This window comes from Pongo pygmaeus, chromosome X (assembly GCF_028885625.2).
Source record: "Pongo pygmaeus isolate AG05252 chromosome X, NHGRI_mPonPyg2-v2.0_pri, whole genome shotgun sequence".
Lineage (NCBI taxonomy): Eukaryota > Metazoa > Chordata > Mammalia > Primates > Hominidae > Pongo > Pongo pygmaeus.
Window position 1 is genome coordinate 124,429,551 of NC_072396.2, and position 24,164 is coordinate 124,453,714.

Genomic DNA, 24,164 nt, shown 5'->3' on the forward strand with positions numbered 1-24,164 from the left:
TATATATATATGGCATATATATATGGTGTATATATATATACGGCATATATATATGGTGTATATATATATACGGCATATATATATATGGTGTGTATATATATGGCATATATATATATGGTGTGTATATATATATGGCATATATATATGGTGTATATATATATGGCATATATACATATGGTGTGTATATATATATGGCATATATACATATGGTGTATATATATATGGCATATATACATATGGTGTATATATATATGGCATATATACATATGGTGTATATATATATGGCATATATACATATGGTGTATATATATATGGCATATATATATGGTGTATATATATATGGCATATATATATGGTGTATATATATATATATGGCATATATATATATGGTGTATATATATATGGCATATATATATATGGTGTATATATATATATATGGCATATATATATATGGTGTATATATATATGGCAAAAAACCCACAAAAACAAATAAAATTCCAGACAGAAAGGGGATGGCAATATTAGAGAATTATATACAGTCAAAGTATGCCTTGCAGCTGCCACACAAACTCAACATTATGAAACTATCAAATGCATAAATGAACACTCTCTTGAGGAATTTCTAATATCAAAGGAATTGTTCTTTCCTTTTTGGTGGTACAATTATGAAGAGGTGGGTTTTGCAGAATTTGTTTAGTGGTGGTAGGGTGGCTGTCAATTCAGGGTTGATTCAAACCTCTGTTAATCTGAAATACTCTTCCATTTTCTCCAGCAGTGAAGACTTATTTGTAGGTCATGAGATCAAAAGGTGACTACTTGAGACCGTGGAAAACCTAAAGTTGTGTCAAAGAACTATTGTCAGGGAAAAAACATCAAGATGAGTTTATTGTTAGTTTTGCTGCAGAGAGAGAGAGAGAGAATGTGTGTGTGTGCACGCAGTAATGGAAACATGTGCAGATCTGATGGTGGTTGTCCAAAACAAGCAGCCCCTGAGTGCTGTCATCCTAACACCATAGGTAGGGCTCACAGTCAGTCTTGGCTAACTCCCACAGTCAGGTTGGGAGGATGAAAGAAACCTCCACTGTCTCAGGAGGCATGGAAAGCTCAGAGGAAATGAAAGACAAGGTTTGGTGAGTTGCTTTTCTGGTTTACGTAGTGGTCTCTTAATGGAATTCTGAAAAGGAAAAGGAGCTGCAAGAAACAAGAGAAAGAAAATGTTCTCATCTATCTCCAAATTCTAAGGCATGAACTTCCCCCAAGAAACTCTTGGTAGATGTTTTCTCCCTTTCTCTTATTTGCAAATATAATAGAACTGTTTTATGTAATCAGTACTGGGAATAGGGAACTAATATTGGCCCATAAAACAGCCTACTTTGGGGATTGGCTATTTAGGGAGATTTGATAATAGATTTGAACATGCCCAAAATGAGCTCTATTACACTAGCCTTCTTTAGACTACATTCATGCAGAGAAAGGATCCTAAATCCTAAAATAGGAGAGTGAAAGTGAGGAGTCAGGCAGGGAGAAAAGGCCTGTAGTGTCACAATTTGCAGATTGGGAACTTCCAAAAGGATTAAATACAATGTTAACTCCATTAACTAGGATGCTGAGTGGACGTAAAGCCCACCTGACATGGTTGTTTTGTTCTGTTTTTTAGTAGCTGCCAGGCATTTAAGAAAAAGCCTTTTCTGTGACCCCCCACACCCACATTGATGTTGACCTTGCATTAAAATGACTAGTTCTGTTATGGGATCTTTGGGGTGTCAATTTTCTGGCCAGAAACCTCTGTGGCTGGTGACATCTTTGCCCTAGTTCTTGTCCTGTGTCCAGGAAGAATGAGGTATGCGACAAGTGAAGAGTGAACAAGACAAAGAGGCGCCTGAGTTCTTGTCCTGCATCCAGGAAGAATGAAGTATGCGAACAAGTGAAGGGTGGACAAGGAGGAAGAGGAGCTTTATTAAGCGTTAGAACAGCTCCGAGGAGAACCACAGTGAGTAGCTCCTCTCTGTAAGCAGGTCATTCCATCTCTCCATCCTCTGCCCTGCTCTGGCTGAGCCCAGGACTTCTATGGACCTCAGAGGGGAGTAAGTGTGTACTGATTGTTCCATGGGCAGCCATGGGTGGGCCCAGAAAAGGCACCACAGGTCCTCACTCCAGTCGTCAGGACTGGCCGCCTGGCCTGAAGGTGGGGTCTTACTGAGGACCTGCCCTCTTCCACCCAGGAGCTTGTCTGCCTCCCACAGCAGTCCATGGGGCCCAGGCTGCTTGCACCAAGGGGCACTTGCAGGCCAGTGCTGAGCTGCCCTCAGCCCCCCTCAGCTTCCTCTCTCATGTTCGTGGGCACTCAAATTCTGGAGGGGGCCAAGGCAGCAGGGCACTGGCATGTCAGCACTGCCCTGAGCCTACACACATCCTCCGGGCTGTGACAGCACCTCCGGCTCTGCCCCAACTCCTCTCTGAGATGAGATTAGAGCAGGTGCCTGAGGGAAAAGAGAACAGGCAGTGGGAGCAGACACCCCTGAGCCTGTGATGGTGGGGCTTCCTGGCCCCCAAGGATGCAGGCTGCAGAGACCCCCATGTCCTGCACCTGGGAGGGCGGCTACAGATGCACCTGAGGAGCTCCTGCCCCACCAACTTGGAAGGGGTGGGGCTCCCACTTGTCCCTGGCTCCTGCCCGCTCTGTGGAGCCAGAGGCCTGGGTCTGCAGCCACGGATTGGGCAGTTATAGTTGCATTCAGGAGGACCGGGATCCTGCCTGCTCCTGGCTCCCTCGAAGAGTACATGGAGGCTCAGATCTGCAGCCCAGTAGGGTGGGGGCTCCTGCCTGATCCATGGAGCTGGAGGCCCAGGTCTATAGCTGCAGTTTAGGCGACTGCAGTGGCACCCGGGAAGCTCCCTCCCCAACCTGGAAGGGGTGGGCTTCCCACCAGCTCCATGGAATGTGCAGCCCCAGCCATGCCTCCCTGCTGCAGCCAGCATGATTGCAGCAGCCGCTGCCATCAGTTCTACTTTCCTGCCTTAGAAATTGGTGATGGTGTGGCAGGAATTTTAAGGAATCAGAGAGACCGATGGGGTTCAGGGGGATATTTATTAATTATTTAGGTGCACCAGCCCAGTCAGATTAACATCCAAAGGACTGAGCCCTGAACAAAGAGTTAAGTTACCTTTTAAGCATTTCGTGGGCTGCGGGGAGATCTGTGCAGGGGGAAGCGAGAAACAAAGGCAGTTATTCAATTGAGACATGCATTACTTCATTTCTTACTTTTTAAGGAAAAACATGTTTTGTGACTTAAGTTTATCTGTCTAATGACCTTGCAGCTGCACAGCTAGGGAATCAGGGTCTTCACAATGCCTGGGAAGGGAGGAGAGATAAGGCTCACTAGCCACAGAAAAATAGGCAGTTAGTTTTTAAAGGATTCCAGCTCTTTCTCTTTCTCAGAGGGAATTGGGTTTTCTTACGTACAACTGAATTTCTGCTTACATACTCTTTAATTTCTTTTAATTCCTGTTCCAATGGGAATGAGATCTCCTAGTTTTGGACTGGGGCTAGCAGGGCCTCGGGTGCACCACCACTTGGCAACATCAGCCTCTGTCCAGAATCCTGAACCTGTAAGCTAGAACAGGGTTAGCTGACAGTGTCCTGAACCCAAGGAGGTTGGGAGGGTGGGGTTGGATTGGAGTATGCAGGATTGACAATGGTATACCTCTTCTCCAAACTACTGGGTGGGCAGAAATCTTGAGTTCTAATGAATCTGAACCTAGTTAGGCTAACCTTTCCTTAGCACCTTTCCTTAGCAGTAAAGGCTAAAATATCAAGGCAGTATACAGGGCTTCAGCAACTCTTGTGTCCCAGTAAGACAAGCCACAAATACCTTTGGCCCCATTATCAGGCCTCCATTGCCATAAAATCTTTTTAACTCTCAAGAGGTTACAGAGAATGAATTACTCCTTAATCATACTTGAAGCAAACCTTCTGTCTAAAAATCCAGTGTAGCCAGGCATAGTGACTGGAGCCTGTGATCCCAGACACTTAGGAGGCTGAGGTGAAAGAATTGCTTGAGACCAGGAGTTTGACACCAGCCTGAGCAACACAGTGACTCCCATGTCTAAATAAATAAATAGACAGATAGATAAGTAAATACATAGACAAATTGATAGAATGATAAATAGATAAATGAGTAATAAATAGATTAGATAGAGATAGATAGCCAGCTAGGTAACTAGCCAACCAGCTGTCTCAAAAAAAAAAATGGCTGGCTGTGGTGGTTTATGTATCTAATCCCAGCACTTTGGGAGGCTGAGGCAAGAGGCTCTCTTGAGTCCAGGAGTTCAAGACGTTTGGGCAGCATTGTGAGACCCTGTCTCTAAAAAAAATTAAAAATTAGCTGCGTGTGGTGGTGTGCACCTGTAGTTCCAGCTACCATGGAGGCTGAGGTAGGAGATCAAGGCTGCAGTGAGCCATGACTGTACCACTGCACTGCAGCCTGGACGACAGAGCAAGATCCTGTGTCAAGAAAAAAAAAAAAAAAAAAAAAGGAAACTGGGTTTTTTCCCTCTACTTTCACACACAGTTAATACAATACTCAGCACAAAACACTTTTGACATCAGATTCCAGTGAACACCAACTGGGTGTCTTATGATTTAATTCAATTCTGACACTATCTACCTGGAGATAGTGTCAGATCCTATGGGTTAACGGCTCAGTCCCATGAGATTGCGACCCCCATTTCTGATGCCAGTCATAAGCACTAGACTGTCACTTATACTTCTGACTCCCTGGGTATAAATTGCAGGGTCCTACAACCCCCTCCTCAGTTCAATTAATTTTTTAGAGTGGCTCACAAGACTCAGAAACACTTACTTACATTTACTAGTTTATTATAAAGGATACAGAATAACAGCAAAATGGAAAAGATGCATAGGGCAAGCTATCAGGAGGAGAGTGCAGAGCTTCTACACTCTCTCTAGGTGTATAACCTTCCAGGCACCTCCGTGTGTTCAGCAATCTGGAAGCTCATCAAATCTCATTGTTCAAGAGTTTTTATAGTTCTGGTGTTCCATAGCACAGTAGGGTGACTATAGTAAACAACAAGGTGTTGTAGATCTCAAAATAGCTAGAAGAGAGGATTTATATGTTCCTATCACAAAGAAATAATACCTGTTTGAGGTGTTGGATATGCTAATTACTCTGATCATTTGATCATTACACAATGTATACATGTATCAAAACAAAATCACATTAGGCTGGGTGCAGTGGCTCATACCTGTAGTCCCGACACTTTGTGAGACCAAGGCAGGAGGATCGCTTGAGGCCAGGAGTTTGAGACAAGCCTAGGCATCATAGTGATACCCCACCTCTACAAAAAAATTTTAAAAATTAGTTGGGCATGGTGGTGTGTACCTGTAGTCCTAACTACTTAGAAGGCTGGGGCAGGAGAATCCCTTGAGCTCAGGAGTCCAAGGCTGCTGTGAGTTATAATCAAGCGACTACTCCAGTGAGGGCAACAGAGTGGAGACCCTATCTCCCAAACACACACACACACACACACACACACCACATTATACCCCATAAATGTGTACAAAATCATGTCAATGAAAAATACTTCATTTTTATGTTTTATTATTAATATTTTTAGAGACAGGGTATCACTCTGTTACCCAGGCTTCAGTGCAGTGACCTGATCATAGTTCACTGCAGCTGTGAACTCCTGGGGTCAAGCGATCCTCCCACCTCAGCCTCCTGAGTAGCTAGGACTACAGGTATGCACCATCATGCATGGATAATTAAAAAAAATTTTTTTTGTAGAGATGGGGTCTTGCTATGTTGACCAGGCTGAACTTGAAATCCTGCCATCAAGCAATACTTCTACTTTAGCCTCCCAAAGTGCTGGAATTACAGGCATGAGCCACTATGCCTAGAAAAAAAAAATTTATTAAAAAGAGTTTTTATATAACTCATCCCTTAGCCCTGCTTTCCCACCTTTCCTGGATGTTGGTGGGTGAGGCTGAAAGTTCCAACTTGCCAATCCTCTAATCCTCTATTACCTGTTTTTTTCAGGTGACTGGCCCTATCCTGGGCTACCTGGGAGTCACACTCTGAGTTATATCATTAGCATAAACTCAGATGTAATCCAAAGGGACACATTATAAATAAGAAGATAATACTATTTGTCAGGAAATTTCAAGGGTTTTAGGAGCTCTGTGACGGGAACCAGGGACAAAGACCTAATATCTTTCTTATAATATCATAGGACTATTTCCCTCAATATGACTTTAAAAAGGTTCAGTTTTTATGATGCTCAGCTTCCCCCATGACCAGGGTGACACTATTTGTAGTAAGGAGGGACAGAACAGCTGACAGCTGATAGTCAGTTGTCAGGACACTAATATTTCTTTATTCTGTTACCAAGCATAGCATTAACAGAAAGGACACAGTGCAATTCATTAGCTAGGTTTGCATCCAAGACTTGGACGAAAATGAAAGAGTATTAAAAGTGGGTAGAAACTTTGAAAGGAAAATAAATCTCGGAACCCCCAAATCACTAAGCCAAAGGGAAAAGTCAAGCTGGAAACTGTATGGGACAAACCTGCCTCTCATTCTATTCCTAAATAAGATAGTTACAAAGATTTGTTTAAAAGCTACATACCTCTCACAATTTGCCCATAAAGAAAATCCTCATGAACAAAGGACAGACAGAACTCAAAGTCATCCCTCTGCTCCTGTGCAACAAATGCATATCTGATTGCTTCCTTTGCCCTATTGTTTCACTAAGCCAGACTAAGGCATAAGTGACTATTCCTGTAAATTGTGTATTCAGTGAAAGGCTAATCAGAAACTCAAAATAATGCAACCATTTGTCTCTTATTTACCTACAACCTGGATGCCCCCTCCCTGCTTCGAGTTGTCCCACCTTTCTGGGCCAAATCAATGTACATCTTACATATATTAATCGATGTCTCATATCTCCCTAAAACGTATAAAACCAAGCTGTATCCCAACCACCTTGACCACATGTTGTCAGGACATACCGAGGCTGTGTCATAGGCGCATCCTTAACCTTGGTGTAAGGAACATGGCTGCACCGAAGCCAGGCAGACATAGGCTGAGGTAAACATCCTGCATGACTCAAGTTTGGTGTACAGGCACATTAACTCCACTTGTTATATAATCACAGCCATGTAGCCATAACATGGGAAGGCTCATCACTCAGCTCAGAGCCACTGTTGTCTGTAAAAGGTACAACTACCCTGTTAATGCTGTACAGGTGCGCCCAGAGAAAGAGAGAGAGCCAGAGCTGTCTGTCTTGCAGATGGACAGCGGGAAGTCAGGACACAGTTTGGCTTGCTTGCACCCAGAGGGAAAGAGTTAAGCTGCTGACCCTGAAGGGAGAGCTGGCTGTGCGGCTGTGCGTGGGAGCAGCTACAGCAGTTAGCCAAGAGAGAGACAGATAGTGTAAGAGAGCTGCTGAATAAAACCATCTTTTACCTGCCTACAACCCACCCCCTCCTCTGCCCTGAGTGTTCTTTCAGCTATCTGCCACCCATCCACCCACTCCCTTCCGACCTCAGCATAGGCTGGAACCTGACCCTAGACCTGACACTAGGCAAAATAAATTTTCTAAATTGATTGAGACTTGTCTCAGATACTTTTTGGTTTACAAATTGGTGACCACAGAGGGACTCAGTGGAGGTGGCCCTGACCTTTGGCAAATCTCCTGTTGGTGCTTGGTACCAGCTTCAGCTATCTTTATAGCTCAAACCAATAGGACAATTTCCTGAGGCCTGGGAGCTCCCCTCCCTCCAGAGAATCCCTGATCACCCAAAATTTGGTTGATATCTAAAGTATATTTTGCTGTACAACTCCTTTTCTGGAGTTTTACTTGCTTCCAACAAGGCAGGCAAGTTTTCCTGCTTCCATGACGATAGAAGGCAGGTAACTCCTTTATGGAGTTTGAGCTTGCTTCCAACAAGGAAGGCAAGTTTGAGTTTCTTCCCGCTTCTAGGACGGTAGAGAGCAGTCTTCAGTCTGAGACCCATTTCTAGGTAAATAACTGAATTGGTTTTTTTTTTTTTTTTTTGTCTTGGAAATTCTCCTTAATAACTAAAGGTTAAAATTGACAACCAGCTGTTCTTAATTTCTCCTTACCATTAGAACACTCAGCGATCATATTGTTGGGGTTTTTTGTTATTGTTTCAGTCTTTCTCCCATTGGATTTGACCAACTCTACCCAATTTGGTCAAATCTGAATGAGAATTCCAAATTATGGGGAACAAGGTCTCCGAATTGGCTAAAATTCCTTGCAGCTGAAAACAAAACAAAACAAAACAAAAACATGTGTTTAGTTTCTCTGTCAGCTTCCTGTCTTTTCTTTCACCCTATTCCTCCTTCCCCTTTGCCATTGTCGACCAAGAAAAAAATCTAGAGAAGGCTTCTAATGAGTCAAACCCCTCAAAGAACTCAAAACGAAGGCACTATTCATGCCTTTTTGGAGTGTTCTGTTTTCTTTGTGGAGTTTCAAGAGTCATGAGCAGATTCTTTGTAGGTCTAAAGCTCTGCTCTCCTGTATTGCCTTACCTGACCTCTTTGGCTTTTGGCAGTACTAGAGATAACCTCGTATTATAAGAGGATTTGACCTTGGCATAGGTAATGGCAAATGAGAGCTACAAAGTTGAGTGGCTGAGGACAGTTTACAGGAAGTGGTCTCAGCTGAGTATTTTTCCTACTAGGAAATTGTTTAGGATCATAATTCTAGTTCAGAGGTTCATTCTAAAGGGTCTTTGTTGCCTTTCCTCCTGAAATTAATCTCAATTGGCTTGTCTGCACATTTGCATGAGGAACTGAACTGTTGTTTTCATAGACAAATGAGAGACTGAGTTTCCTCAGCTCCGAAATGAAAGGGCATTTTGCTCCTCCCAGCTGAAAGGCACCCCTGGGTGATGAGTGGGAGCTTTCTTTTCTATCTGCTTTAAGTCTGCTGTTACTTTTCTACTGAAATAAAATTCACTGTTTGCATCCAACCATTTCTTTTTGTTATTGTTTGCAAACTGGTGAGTTTATATTACTATCTCACGGCTAGAGTTCTGAATTAAAAGCTATAGGATCTTTGTATGAGTGTGCATATGTGTGTTTATGTGTACATGCATGCATTTTATTATGTGTTTTTGGTCACAAGGTACCAAATCGGCTTAAAGTTAAGTAGTACTCATAAATTAAATAAGCCCAAATGCTTTTCAAGTTCATGTGACTTAAAATACTTAATAAGCTAGCTTTACAATTATTGGTAAAATAATATTAGAAATGTCTTAAGAATTGTCAGCATACACTTTTGTTTGCACTTATGAATCAAGAGATTTCATACTTATCCCTGTCAAACATTATAAGGTGAGAAAATTTGGCATAAGGGTTAAACTATAAACCCAGCCCAAAACAGAATGATATTTGCTTGTGCAATTCTTGATAAATAAGATGTTAATACTGTTTTAATGTAAACAGCTAAATTTTGGATTATTTAGTAAGATAACCATATATTTAATCTTAAGGTTCTTACTTAGGTAAACACCTGAAATTCAAAGGCTATAAAACGCTTGACAGGGAAATAATTTTAAATGATGACTATCACAGTTTTCATAAATAATCTAGGTAAACAATTAAAATAAATTAGGTAAATATAATGAGATATTTATAGACAAATTTGTCATAATTTAGAATCTAAAGTTATATTAAACTAAATAATAGATATTTCATTAAATGGGTATTTTCCAATAAAAAATATATAATATAGCAGGAAAACATTCTTTCTAAAAAAAGAAAGTGTGCTCTTATTTAAATGTGAACTACTTTTGTCTAACTAAAAGCTTATTTAAAGGTTATGTGTAAAACAAGGTAAAAGAAACTAGGAAATAAGAGAGATGTAAGGAAAGCTATAGAAATAAAGAGGTATTTTTGGTAAAAAAAAAAAAAAAGCTTAAAAATAATTTTATATGAGAAAGAATATTAGGCCAGGTACAGTAGCTCATGCCTGTAATCCCAACACTTTGGGAGGCTGAGGTGGGTGGATTGCTTGAGCCCAGGAGTTCAAGACCAGCCTAGGCAAAAGTGCGAAATCCCATCTCCACAAAAAAATACAAAAATTAGGCAGGCATGGTGGTGCATGCCTGCAGTCCCAGCTACTTGGGTAGGCTGAGGCAGGAGGATTGGATCTCCTGAGCCCGGGAGGTGGAGGCTGCAATGAGCCATGATGGTGCCACTGCACACCAGCCTGGGCAACAGACAAGACTCTGTCTCAAAAAAAAAAAAAAAGAATCGTATATGGTAAATTTTTTTCTCCTAGAATAAAATGACTGGTTAAGAAAGAGGGATGTTCAGGACAAACCAGAAAGTCCAAGCGTGTCATGAATAGTCTGTATAAGTCATAAGATTTATGGAAAAAAACTTTTATATGATCTAATTGGCTATAATTAAAGGGAAATGATTTATAATGGTCTTTCTAGAGATTGGGTTTTGATATTAAAAAAAGACATATACTAAAGAATTGGTTAGAACAATGAAATTTTCTTAAGGTATTGCTTTACTCTTAAAATTACAAGACATTTTAATTTTTTAATGCAAAGTTCGACTTTGTGTCTCACTGTTTTCAGCTTTCTCTCCCCTTTTAAAAGGCCTGAAATGATAACTCTATCATTCAACTCATTTTCAGCTCCTATAAGTTTTTTTTCCCTTCAGGTTCTAATTTTTGTGGCCTGATGCTAAAAATGTTTTATTGTAAAGGTCTAAAGAAAACGTTTCCTTCCAACATAATATTCTGTGCTCTTGGCTCTAAATTGTTCTATGAACCAGAAAATTTGCATTTATGACCCAGGAAACACTCTTTCTGTGTCTAACTAATTCAAGTACCCTTTTCATTAGTTTTGAGTTGCAGGTTATCTAAATGGACTCCCCATAGGGAACAGCAGTCACACTGCAGATCTTTTCTTTTGCCTTTGGGTAACTGGCCTAATAAACAGATTTTATGCTTTATCAAAATAATTCCTGTCATTACTAAGTTTTGGTTTGCTTGGAAATAACACTGAGATAAAAAAAAATTTAATTGAGGGTATTACATCCATGAAACTTTCTGTATGTGCTTTTAAAGTCCTTGTGCTATTAAGTTACAGGGCTTTGACTCCTGGGTCTAAAAAGGGTCTAAAAAGGTTTAAAAAGGACCAAGTCCTGCTAAATCTTAAACACAAACAGCCGTTAAAGCCTCATCTTCAGAGCCGGTAGAAGATGCCAATCAAAATAAACTGCATTCATGAGACACAGGCCAGAAATTAAAGCTATTCAACTCCTCAAGGCCCAGGGACTATCACGAGAGAGGTGGATGTGTGAGATTGTAAGGGCCGATTTTGACCATTAATGTCAAAGGCACACTGATGTAGGATGAGCATATGGGTCCCTGTGTTAGATTAACAAGGTTTTCTTGAAGCATTCACCCACTCCTTAATAAAAGGTTATAAAGGTTATAAAAAAGACTTAGGAAAATTATATCTTATGGTCAAGATGATTAAAATTTTATAGGTTGTTTATAAAATTTTGAAAAACAAATTTAATTGGGCCTCATGCCATCTTTATTAGGACTTATTGTTTTGGAAATTAAGTCTCCTGTCTCAAAGAATAAAGGTTTTTAACTTTTTTTAAAAATCAAGTTATTACTTTGGCTAAATGAGTGACTTATTTTACAATGACCTGTGATCCTATTTTGTGATATCATGTGTTTTAAACTATTTATGTTTGACAAACTTTTCAAAATCAAATTTTAACTTCAGACCTCATTAATTTTTTGATATTAGTCTCCTGAAGTCCAAAAGAGACATCTTTGGCTTATTTGATATAATAAAACCATACAGAAGTATTGTTAAATATGAAAGTGTTTTTCTTTGGATTATACTTATATAAATGTGTTATTAGTATGTGGTCCAAAATTGTATGAAATTCCTGTGATTCTGATATGTCTTATAGCATATTATCCATGGTAATTGTGATTATTATGTTAAATTGTTGCATGCCATAGAAGTAACCAAATTTCCTTGTCAATTGTCTCTTTAACTATGACTGTTCTAAGATTTTTTCATCCACAGTTATTTTACTTTCATCCTTTTTTTTTTTTTTTGAGAGGGAGTCTCGCTCTGTTGCCCAGGCTGGAGTGCAGTGGCACGATCTCACTACACGTGCAGTGGCAGTGGCACTACACATGCAGTGGCATGGCTCGCTACAAGCTTCGCCTCCCAGGTTCATGCCATTCTCCTGCCTCAGCCTCCCAAGTAGCTGGGACTACAGGTGCCCACCACCATGCCCGGTTAATTTTTTTTTTTTTTTGTATTTTTAGTAGAGACAGGGTTTCACCGTGTTAGCCAGGATGGTCTCGATCTCCTGACCTTGTGATCCACCTGCCTCGGCCTCCCAAAGTGCTGGGATTACAGATGTGAGCCACTGCGCCTGGCCACTTTCATCCTTTTCAAAAGGTGGTTTTATAATCAGCATAGGACTCTGACAGGTGCTCTTGAATGCACACTTTTGGAGATTGTGACACTAGAATAGAGGAAAAACTTCGAAGGCTCCCATGGAGAGCTGAAATGTTCATGATTATCAAGCAGAACAGGAGTTAACTGCATAGACTGAACTAATAGAAGACTGAAATAATTATGACTTTTGCTCAAAATGTTGTTCATCCTTTGTTTTTCAGAGCCAAGAAAACTTTTCTTTTGAGCTATTTACAGCGTTTAACACTTAAGTATACTCCTATAAACAAAATTTAGAGCATATTTCTCTCTACCCGATCTCTCCAAAATTTGGAAACTAGTTGCACGTATACTTAACTTATAGCAATATAGTTAGTTAGTTGCATAAGTGCAATAAGAATCTGTTTTCTCTTGTAACAGGACACAAATGGAAAAACTGGTTATTTTACCAAGGTATTGACAGGAATAACATACTTTCAGATATAGTCTCCTTTAAGAAATCAAAGTTGACTTACAGGGCCAAAAAAAGCCCCTTGTAAAAGCTATCCTCATACCTTATCTACACAGTCCCTGTACAGTCTCCTAACATGTGGTAAGTAAAGAATGCCACTTTCTGACAGGCCCAGGAGACCCAAGTTTTCTGGGGACCTCGAGGTGAGGAATTCACCCAATTAATACAAGTATTTGCAGGCACAGGCTAGGCTTAAGGCATTAAAGTTGAATCTGAGATTCCTTATGGAATAAAGTTCCAGCAAAGCCAATTTTAAAAATAGAGAAGACTATATGGCAAATAATTATTCTTGCTGACTTTATGCAAATACTGCAGCCATAAGACTAAAACTTATTTTGCCAATGAATTTGTCCTATGATTTGTCTTTAGTGAAAACGGGACTGGAGAGAGAAAAAAATATGTTTCAAAATAAACTATAGTATACCTGTTAGATTCTAGTTTTGCCTAGTGTTTTTCAATTTTTATTATTTTCTATAGTTTAGACTGAATTCTAATTTTTTTCCTGGCTACAAGTCTCTAAAATAATGTTTTCAAATTGTCCTTCTTTCTTTTCTCTTCTTCCCCATTTTTCCTCATTTAAAATCACTAAAAATTAAGCTGTGCTTTCTTCAAGCCCTGCAAACTGAAGCTAGACAACTTCAGAAGAAAATAACAGCAACCTATTTACATACATAAACCACTGTCATACCTGCCTACTGATGCATGGACTTCAGAGTAATATGGCCTATATAGATTTTCCAGGATTGTTCTTGTTTGTTTGTTGTTGCCTTTCTCCCTTCCTCCCCGTTTTCTCTTCATAGGACATGAAACTTCACAACCTGCTAAACATGAGCTTTCCTAATAACATGGGACCTACTCATGTAGGAATAAAGCATCCTAGCCATGAGAGATCAGACAAACCTAAGACCAAAGGACTCATTTTCTTCTAAAATGCTTTCTCTGAAGGATTTTTAAAAGGGGGGAAATGTAAAAAATAAAAAAAAATCTCAGGACCCCAAAATCACTAAGCCAAAGGGAAAAGTCAAGCTGGGAAAAGTCAAGCTGGGCAGGACAAACCTGCCTCCTGTTCTATTCCTAAATAAGATAACTACAAAGATTTTTTAAAAAGCTGTATACCTCCCTCACAATTTGCTCACAAGGAAATTCCTTGTGAACAGACAGAATTTAAAGTCATCCCTCTCCTCATGTGAGACAAATGCATATCTGATTGCTTTCTTTGCCCTATTGTTTGACTAAGCCAGACTAAGGGATAAGTGAATATTTCTGTAAATCGTGTATTCACTGAAAGACTAATCAGAAACTCAAAAGAATGCAACCATTTGTCTCTACCTATGACCTGGAAGCCCCCTCCCCACTTCGAGTTGTCCTGCCTTTTCGGACCAAACCAATGTGTATCTTACACATATCGATTGGTCTCATATCTCCCTAAAAGGTATAAAATCAAGCTGTGCCCCGACCACCTTGGGCACATGTCGTGAGGACCTCCTGAGGCTGTGTCACAGGTGCATACTTAACCTTGGCAAGATAAATTTTCTAAATTGATTGAGACCTGTCTCAGATACTTTTTGGTTTACAAAACAAAGCCAGAGGCCTAGTCCAGAGCTTGGCAAATAGTCCATGCTCACTAAGGGTGAGCTGAAGGGAAGGCTTGCAGTGTTAACTTTCCTAAGATATTTCAGTAATAACATAATAGTCTCTCCCACTGTGGTTTAAAATTTCAATAGCACATAGATTTGCATGTTATATTTTTCTATTAAGATATGAACTATTAAATATACTGAACCAATTCTCTTTCTCCCTCTGAAGGTTTGGTTTAAGATTAGGAAGATCAAGTAGAGAAGATATCAGAAGGCTTTAGATTTTAGATATATGTCACCCATTGCCATCGATCTCCCTGTCATCATAATCTTGGATGGGCCCTATAATGCCATCCTTGTTCTGGAGCCCAGTTGGAGTTGGGTTCTTGTAGTGCCACTGCAGTCTAGAATATCCAGGCTTCCCATGCTGTCCTTGCCTCCTCTGTCTATGCCTTGCTTTGCCCTGACTTTGTTTGGCCTGGTATAGGCCCCTGTCATCAGCATTCATTTGTAGTCTCCATTTTCTTAGGTCTGTTTTTTACAAATTTTTCCAAAATGTTTTTCTGCCAGATTCAAATTCTGCATGGCACATCTTCAAGTGCAGTTCACCAAATGTCTGTTAAATGAACTGAATAAACAAAAAAGTCAGTGCACCATTTTTTATAAGGCACATTTTTTATTTTATAAAAGTTGTGAATTCCTTGTAAACATTGGTTCCCAGGACCCCTGCAGATACCAAAATCCATGCATACTCAAGCCCCACACTTGGCCCTGCAGAATCCAAGTATACAAAAAGTTGGCCTTACCTATCTGCAGGTTTTGCATCCCACGAATACTGTATTTTTGATCTGCATTTGGTTGCAGGTGTGAAACCTGTGGATATGTGAAGGGGGTGGGTCGCCCCTTCACAGCTGTGGGTGTTTCTCGTTGGGTGGAACGAGAGACTTGGAAAAGGAAAAGACACAAAGTGAAGAGAAAGAAATAAGGGGACCCAGGGGACCAGCGTTCAGCAGATGGAGGATCCCACTGGCTTCTGAGTTCCCTTAGTATTTATTGATTACTTATCGGTGTTTTTTAGAGAGGGGGATGTGTCATGGTCACAAGACAATGGTGGGGAGAGGGTCAGCAGACAAACACATGAACAAAGGCCTTTGCATCATAGACAAGGTAAAGAATCAAGTGCTGTGCTTTAGAAATGCATAGACATAAACATTTCAATGCTTTGTTAAGCAGTACTGCCGCCCACACGTCTCACCTCCAGCCCTAAGGCAGTTTTTCCTTATCTCAGTAGATGGAACGTACAATCGGGTTTTATACCGAGACATTCCATTGCCCAGGGACAGGCAGGAGACAGATGCCTTTGTCTTGTCTCAACTGCAAGAGGTATGCCTTCCTCTTATACTAATCCTCCTCAGCACAGACCCTTTACGGGTGTCGGGCTGGGGGACGGTCAGGTCTTTCCCTTCCCGCGAGGCCATATTTCAGACTATCACATGGGGAGAAACCTTGGACAATACCTGGCTTTCCTAGGCAGAGGTCCCTGCGGCCTTCCGCAGTTTTTGTGTCCCTGGGTACTTGAGATTAGGGAGTGGTGATGACTCTTAAGGAGCATGCTGCCTTCAAGCATTTGTTTAACAAAGCACATCTTGCACAACCCTTAATCCATTTAACCTTGAGTTTGACACAGCACATGTTTTAGAGAGCACGGGGTTGGGGGTAAGGTCACAGATTAACAGCATCTCAAGGCGGAAGAATTTTTCTTAATACAGAACAAAATGGAGTCTCTTATGTCTACTTCTTTCTATACAGACATATTAACAATCTGATCTCTCTTGCTTTTCCCCACAGATATGGGGGGCCAATTCTATTTATTGAAAAAAAAAATCCACATATAAGTGGACATATGCAGCTCCAACCTGTGTTGTTCAAGGATCAACTGTATATCTGTTTTGTGTGCCAAATAAGGTATGGATAAGAATTTCAAAGGAAAAGTCATTTAAACAGAATTACAAGGAAGCCTCATTTTATGAGCTGACATTCCTCAATCACCAATAGGCCCTGTACATCTCACATACATACATATGCAAAATGGGGGTGGGGAAAGTCCCTAGTAAAAGAACAGTGTGTTTCAAGACAGGGCCCATCTGCATTGATGCTGAAGAGCTTAGACACAACCCTGTAGTCTAAAGGAATCTTCCGAAGAAGCTACTCATAGGGCTTTATGGGAAGGTGGCAGCCAAACATCTATCTAGTATATTCCAAATTCTGTTCACTGTCCTCCCTTTCTGTGGAGGACATAGGGAAATAGGAATCATTCTGGCCCAAAGGTCCTCTGCATCAAATGAAACACAAGAGGAGACTCTACCAAAGCCAGAATGAGGCCGTTCTCCCTTTGCTCTCCCATCCCCAGCCCAGAAGGCATATTGTTGCATATTCCCCAGCTCAGAAGCTGACAATCATGCATTCAAATATATTTTGTCTCATTCAACCTCCTTGAAAGGACCCTGGTTCCTGATGATAAAAACACAAAAAGGGAACCTTTTGTTTAGTGCCGCTAGAAGCAAGAGGGAGGAGGTAGTTCCCTGATTAATATTCTAGATTAATTGATCATCAAAAAGAAGCAGTCAGACCTTGGCTTTCTTTAGCTGTCTTCCTCATGTGAGACTGCCAGGCTAGAAAACAACAAAAATTTAAAAATGGAGTGTGATGAGAGTTGAGGAGTTATTGTTAATATTTTTAGGCATGATAATGGTATGGTAGTTATGTTTTTAGAAAAAGAATGTGTATCTGATATGGTTTGGCTCTGTCCCCACCCAAATCTCATCTTGTATTATAATCCCCACATGCGGAGGGAGGGGTCTGGTGGGAGGTAATTGGATGGATGGGTTTCCCCCATGCTGTTGTCATGATACTGAGTGAGTTTTCATGAGAACTGGTTGTCTGTTAAGTGTCTGGTGCTTCCCCCTTCTCACTCTCTCTTCTGCTCCCATGTCAGATGTGCCTTGCTTCCCCTTTGGCTTCCGCCATGATTGTAAATTTCCTGAGGCCTCCCAAGCCATACAGAACTATGAATCAATTATACCTCTTTTCTTTATAAATTACTCAGTCTCAAGTATGTCTTTATGGCATGTGAAAACAGACTAATACACTGTCTTTTAGAGAAACATGCTGAATTGTTTATAAATGACATTATACCTGGGATTGGTTTCAAATTAATTAGGGGGCAGTGGCAATTTCCCACAAGTTGTTAATTGTTCAAGCTGGGTGCTATGTGCCTGGGGGATCATTATACCATTCTATGTATGTTTATACACATTTGACCTTTTCCATAATAAAAATTAAAGGAAAAAATCTGGCCATCTGTGTTTCTTTTCCTTTTTCTTAGCTGTCTTTGCTCTCATTTTTGTGTCTTCATCTGCAAATTAAAACAATTATAATTTTTAAAAAGTTACCTCTAAAACCTCAATACTTTTGAGTAAATAAATATGCTTTTGCTATTTCTCATTTGTTGTTACAGAGAAATTTATTCATTCAAACATTTATTACTATTTGTCAAGAACTGTGCTAGGCACTGGGGATATATATATTATTAAAGTCACATTAGGTATTATATAAGAAATTAATGTTAATTTTTTCATAAGTTAATGGTATTATGGTTAAGTAGGAAAACATCATTTTAAAGAGATGCACAGAAATATTTTGTATCGAAATGTGATGACATTTGTAATTTACTTTGAATACCTTAGTGAAAAATCCATATTTGAAGCAAACATGTCAAAATGCTAACAAATGTTAAAACTGAGTACTAAGGTTTATAGTATTAATTATACTATTCCCTTTACTTTTCTGAACATTTGAAGATTTTCATGATAAAAAGGGAAAGAAAACTATGTGTGTGTTGGAGTGGGGAAGGAGAATGCTTTCTAGGAGCTCAGTCTAATGGAGGAGACAAATAGGTAAAGAGATTGATACAATCCAGAGTGACAGAAGGAAGCTTGAGGTGCTCTGGACACACAGAGGAGTCTCAAAATCAGAACTGACTTGAGGAGGGGGGTTGAGGAATGGTTGACCAAGAAAGGTGGCTCTTAGAGTAGTTATTTGATTACAAAATCCATTGTTGCAATGAGTAAGCCAAGCTTGTTGGAAGAAGAGATTGGTATTGTAGGCAGAGGGCCTCTCTACCAAGCAATGGAGTCAAGAGAAAGAACATGGAATACTGAGGAGACAGAAAGCAGTTCTAGCCTGGGCAACACAGCATGACCTCATCTCTACAATTTTTTTTTTTTAAATAGCTGGGCATGGTTGCGCATGCCTGTGGTCACAGCTACTCGGAAGGCTGAGGCAGGAGAATCACTGGAACCCTGGAGGTGGAGGTTGCAGTGAGCAGAGATCGAGCCACTGCCCTTCAGCCTGGGTGACAGAGGGAGGCCCTGAAAAAAAAAAAGAGAAAAAAAAGAAAAAAGAAAGAAGGAAGGAAGGAAGGAAGGAAAGAACGAAAGAAAGAAAGAAAAGAAAGAAAGAAAGAAAAAAAAAAGTTTTCAGGCCACAGAGTATGGTGCAACAAAAAGTGACAGGGTATATGTGATTAGAGAAGGATCAGTCAGGGTCTGAACTTTACCCTGAGGGCTATGGAGAACTATTGAAGGATTTTGAGTATGGCACTGACATGCTTAGATGTGTGCTTTAAGAAAGTTTGGTTTTCCAGCGGCAAGGAAGTAAAGTGACATTGGGGACCAGGAAACTGGGGCAATATGAGAGGAAGCAGAGCCTTTGTGGAATATGCCAACCAAGAGGAAGCACCCTCTGGTCAATCATTAGCCAGGAGAGGGCACAAAAAAGGTGGCTTTTTGTGATGTACTACCCCAGATGGGGTGCCTTCCATAAATTGGCAGCCAGTCTAAAGGGAGTGCCTTTTTGAAAACTGTACAGCAGTGCCCCCTGGGCACGAGAATTACACAAACGAACCCTTCCACTGGGCTGATGCAGCCCTGTAAGGCTTACTTTGATACAGCCCAATCCCCTGACTTGGTCTGGTGCCATGTGCTTTGTACAACTATGCATAACCAATCTGGAGTCAGATTGCTTAGGTTTGAATCCCAACTGTGTGACCTTGGGGACAGTACTTATAACCTGCTCTGTCTCCATTTCCTCATCTATAAGATGTACCCAACAGTTATTTATGGATTAGATGGTAATAATGAATATAAAGCACTTATGGGGAATGCCTGGCACAAGGTTAGCAAGCGTTCAAAAACTCTTCAGTATATTAGTGTTTTCAGGAACCTTCTTCTAAAATAAGTTTTAAGAAATAAAACTAGTTTTGAAGCAAGGCTTGCAGAATGCTGTTGGCTTTCTTACCACTGGAGTCTGTTTCAGAATCAGAGTCACTGTCGCCGCTATCTTCAGAATACTTCTTGTGTTTTCTTTTCGGTAAATTTTTCTTTCTTCCTTTCTTGGATCTTTCACTTGAATAACTAGACTACTATTTTTCTATAAAAATAAAAAAGTAACTTCTAAAAAAGTATTTCTGACTATCAATTTTATTGCATTTGCAATACTGAAAAGGAAGAGATGATAGGCAATTTGAATAAAAGTAAAGTCTAATGTTCAACTATTTATAAACTTTTTTTAACTTCTCAAGAAAGGTCTGTATCTTAAAAATACTTTCTGATGTAGAAACTGAAGTAGTGCATTTCTTTGGCTCTTCATTCTTTACTTCAATATGTTCAGCAGAGCTGAATTTGAAGAAAATGGTTATAAGAATTAGAAAAGTGACGAAATATGGAGCATAGAGTATAAGAACATAGACTTAAAACTTTTCAGCAACAACGACAATTGTCCAAGAACCATTAAAAACAAGCATTGGACTGCTTTCGTAAGAATACAGTTCATGTCTGTAATCCTGGCACTTTGGGAAGCCAAGGTGGGAGGATCACTTGAGCCCCAGAATTCAAGACCAGCCTAGGCAAAATAGCAAGACCCCATCTATACAAAAAATTTAAAACATTAGCCAGGTATGGTGGTGCTTGCCTGTAGTCCCAGTTACTCAGGAGGCTGAGGTGGGAGGATCACTTGAGCCTGGGATGTCAAGGCTGCAGTGAGCCATGATCATGCCATTGCACTCCAGCCTGGGTGACAGAGCAAGACTGCCTAAAAAAAATAAAAAATGAAAAATAAATAAATACAGTTCAAGGGTCTGCCACCTTCATAATAATAAAATAACTTACATTTGCACAATGCTTTACAGATTACAAAGCACTATTCAAACTGAAAGCAACATGGAGGATTTATATTTTCAGAAGAAATCACAGGCTAAAAATAAAGAAAACAGAATCAGAAGGAAAGATGAAAGAAACTGTATATAAAAAGTCTGAAGAAGATATCATAATTTTATTCTAAGCATGTAAAAAACAAATGGTAGAGCAGCAACTGTTCTGTCTCCTCAGAGCAAGAAGACCCTAAGAAGCTACAATCTAAAGAGATGTGGTGGACACATGTTCTCAGGACCTGAGGCTATGTCACGGTAAAAAATTGTGTCTGTGTGTGTGTGTGTGTGTGTGTGTGTGTGTATACATACATATATATATATATATATATATATATATATATATATATTTGTTTTGTTGCAGAGAATTCTTAAAATAAGTATTATTAAAGTTTTACAGTAGGCTTGGCGTGGTGGCTCATACTTATAATCTCAGCACTTTGGGAGGCCAAAGCACAAGAACAGCTTGAGCCCAGGAATTCAAGACCAGCCTGGGCAACATAGTGAGACCCTTCTGCACAAAAAATTTAAAAATTAGCTGGGTGTGGTAGTATGCACCTGTAGTCCCAGCTACTCGAGAGGCTGGGGCAGGAGGATCACTTGAGCTGGGAAGGTCAAGGCTGTAGTGAGCCATGATCGTGCCACTGCACTCTAGCCTGGGTGACAGAGTGAGACCCCGCATCAGAAAGAAAGAAAGAGAAAGAAAGCAAATAAATCAATAAATAAAGTTCTACAATACTTTAGAAAGGGACTTTCTATATTATATACTCTTTCCCTTTGAAGATCACATCTGCAATAATTTAGGTATTGCCTAGAAAATTATTTTTAGGGTTCCTTCTGACTCTAATTCTGAGTTCAGGTCCTTTAAGCATTTCCCAAGGGTATCTATAAGAATACACTTCAGATAATAATGCTTTATCACCTTGTCACAAATTACAGGTTTACCTGTGAAACACATTGCCTCAACTCAACCTAAACACAGAAATAGAGGAGAGGGAAGAAGAAACTTATGAGCAACACCAAAGAGAAAAGAAATAAGCAAAAAAAAAAAAAAAAAAGTACTAATATTTCACATAGTATTGGATACAGGAAAATTAACTAAACCAAACTACACTGGCATCTGCATTTTTAAAAAATCGCTGTGTAATACTATTATCTGGAATGCAATCTGCTCCTGGGTTGAAGAAAAAAATCAAAATATAAATGTATTATCTGTTTTAACACTGAACTCCTCTATTAATAGGAAATTAGTACCCCATGAATAAAATTTAAAGAAAACAATTAGCATGCTAAAATCCACTAGCAACATTTTTTAATTCTTAGGTATGTTAGACTCCCTTTAGTTCCTTTTAAAAAAAGAGTACCTTACCTATCTGTTCTTTGGAGGACACTAATTTTTTATTGTATTATGTTTGTCATTTATTGTTTTAATTTTTGCTGTTACTCATAAGCTGAAAAAAATAAACTAAGAGAGGTTCAATTTCCCCAAAGTTTAGCTGCTTACGTCTATAAAAATCCTTATAAAAGAAATATATTTGATTTCATTGTTTGAATAAATATTTTTTACGTCTTTATTCGGGAAAAGGTATTATAAGTATACAGAGTTAGTCTCAGAGGGTTTCCCATTTCAAGAGCAGGCAATCGAAAAGTAAACATCTAACAGTTCTTGGAATATGAGTATAGGGACCAAGGATGCCTGCCAGACTATAAAGACACACAGTCTTTGTGGTGTGAGGCACAAAATTAAGGCCCAATATTGTGTACTACCTTGACAACTGGGGAAACCAGGAGGGCTCCCAATGGCCTAACTGCGAATTCCTCTCTCCATTCTGCTCCTGCAAATAAGGTCCCCTAGCCAAATGACCCTCCTTCTCAAAGAGACCAGATGCAGTTCCAGCTTATCTCTGGGTAGCAGATTTTAGTACACTGTCAGCTTGTGGAATTATTCAAACAAGCCAATCATATCCTTCCAAGGGGAAGCAGGTATTACCTCAATTTCTTGATACCACAAAGTCTACCTCCCACAGCCCCTGATTATTCAGTCTTACCAACAGCAACCTCCGTGTGGCCCTTCGTGGCACGCTGTGTTCTCTCCCATTCCAGCTGTGAACATATGTGATTAATAAACCACTGTTGATCTCATCTGTCCTGTGTTCAGCTACTCCACAACACAAAGGGTGGGAATCCTTCCCTCATCAACATGGTGAATAGCAGATGATTATAACAGTCCCTGCTGCTACCTGGTTTTATCTGTGCCTTAAGATAAATTATTTATCTTCTATGTGCACAAATGCAAATTTTACCCAAGTTGTTCTTATATCTTTTGGTTAGGATTCTAAAATAAGAAGTTTTTTGATTGACACAAACTGGGAGGATCTTTCTATTCCAAAGGCAGGAGCGCTCCTCAGAGGACAGGTGCAATAGTTTCACTCACCTCTCCCACATGGGCAAAAAATGTGTATCTCTAACTTAACTCAGGACTGTTTTTACTTCCTCTGCTCCCAGGCATGAAACTGTAATAACCAACACCTGTGAAATGCTTATAACGTTCAAGGCACTACATCATTACAATAACCCTAAAAACGTCAGTACTATTTGTATCCCCCTTTTACAGGTGAAAAAAAAATGAAGCTTGGAGAGGTTACCAAGGTCACATAGGTATTAAGTAGCAAAGCAAGGCTTCAAACTCAGAAAGTCTCAATCCAGAGGCTGTCCTTCTCATCACTATGCTTTATTACATACCACTAGTGGAAGAAAAAGACTCATCAAGACATCTCCCACCTGTTGGAATTTCAACCTACCCCTCAATACCTGTAATGTTTTTAAATTTCTCATTTTTTAACCGTAGTGCATGTAAGGCACTCACTATAGTACCTGACACATTCAATAAACATTTGATATGAGTACTTACACAGCAATAATTATAACTATTTTCCTTCTCAAACCATCTACTTCCCACTCCAATATTCACTCTCATTAGAGGAAAACTCATCTCACTTTCCTCTCATTCTTCAAGGTCAAGATTGAGACCATTAAGACCTTCCTGAAGATAGCCACATCTGCAGTTTAGCACATCACTTTGCCTACATTCATCCAATTATCTTGTCTCAGAGGAAGGTATTTCTCCTTTCCAATTTAAACCCTTAATCTCAACCCTTTCCAACTCCCTACAAGGAATTTCCACTTAGCCTGTCAGGCTCTCAAACCGATCATTCACTCAACACACAACACTTTCAGTAGATTGAGCCCCTATTAAGTGCCAGGCACTGCAAATTCTGTAATAAAATAGGGGTCCTCCTTTCCACGAGCTCA

The 24,164-nt window shown here is 39.9% G+C and overlaps 1 protein-coding gene across 8 annotated transcripts in view; it reads right to left on the reverse strand.

The window, feature by feature from the left end:
• The window catches only part of LOC129024262 (rhox homeobox family member 1), a 120,942-nt gene that overhangs the window by 95,956 nt on the left and 822 nt on the right, over positions 1–24,164 (reverse strand). For 2 of the 8 annotated variants that reach the window (XM_063660034.1, XM_063660037.1), the window contains exons 2-3: positions 22,901–22,955; positions 19,946–20,077 (exon numbers count right to left, since the gene is read on the reverse strand). The exons of 2 other annotated variants lie outside the window; for them this stretch is intronic. In XM_063660034.1, the coding sequence (XP_063516104.1) occupies positions 19,946–20,077; positions 22,901–22,955 (187 nt within the window). 4 more of the 8 variants (XM_063660036.1, XM_063660035.1, XM_054471110.2 and 1 more) reach the window with 4 other exon arrangements.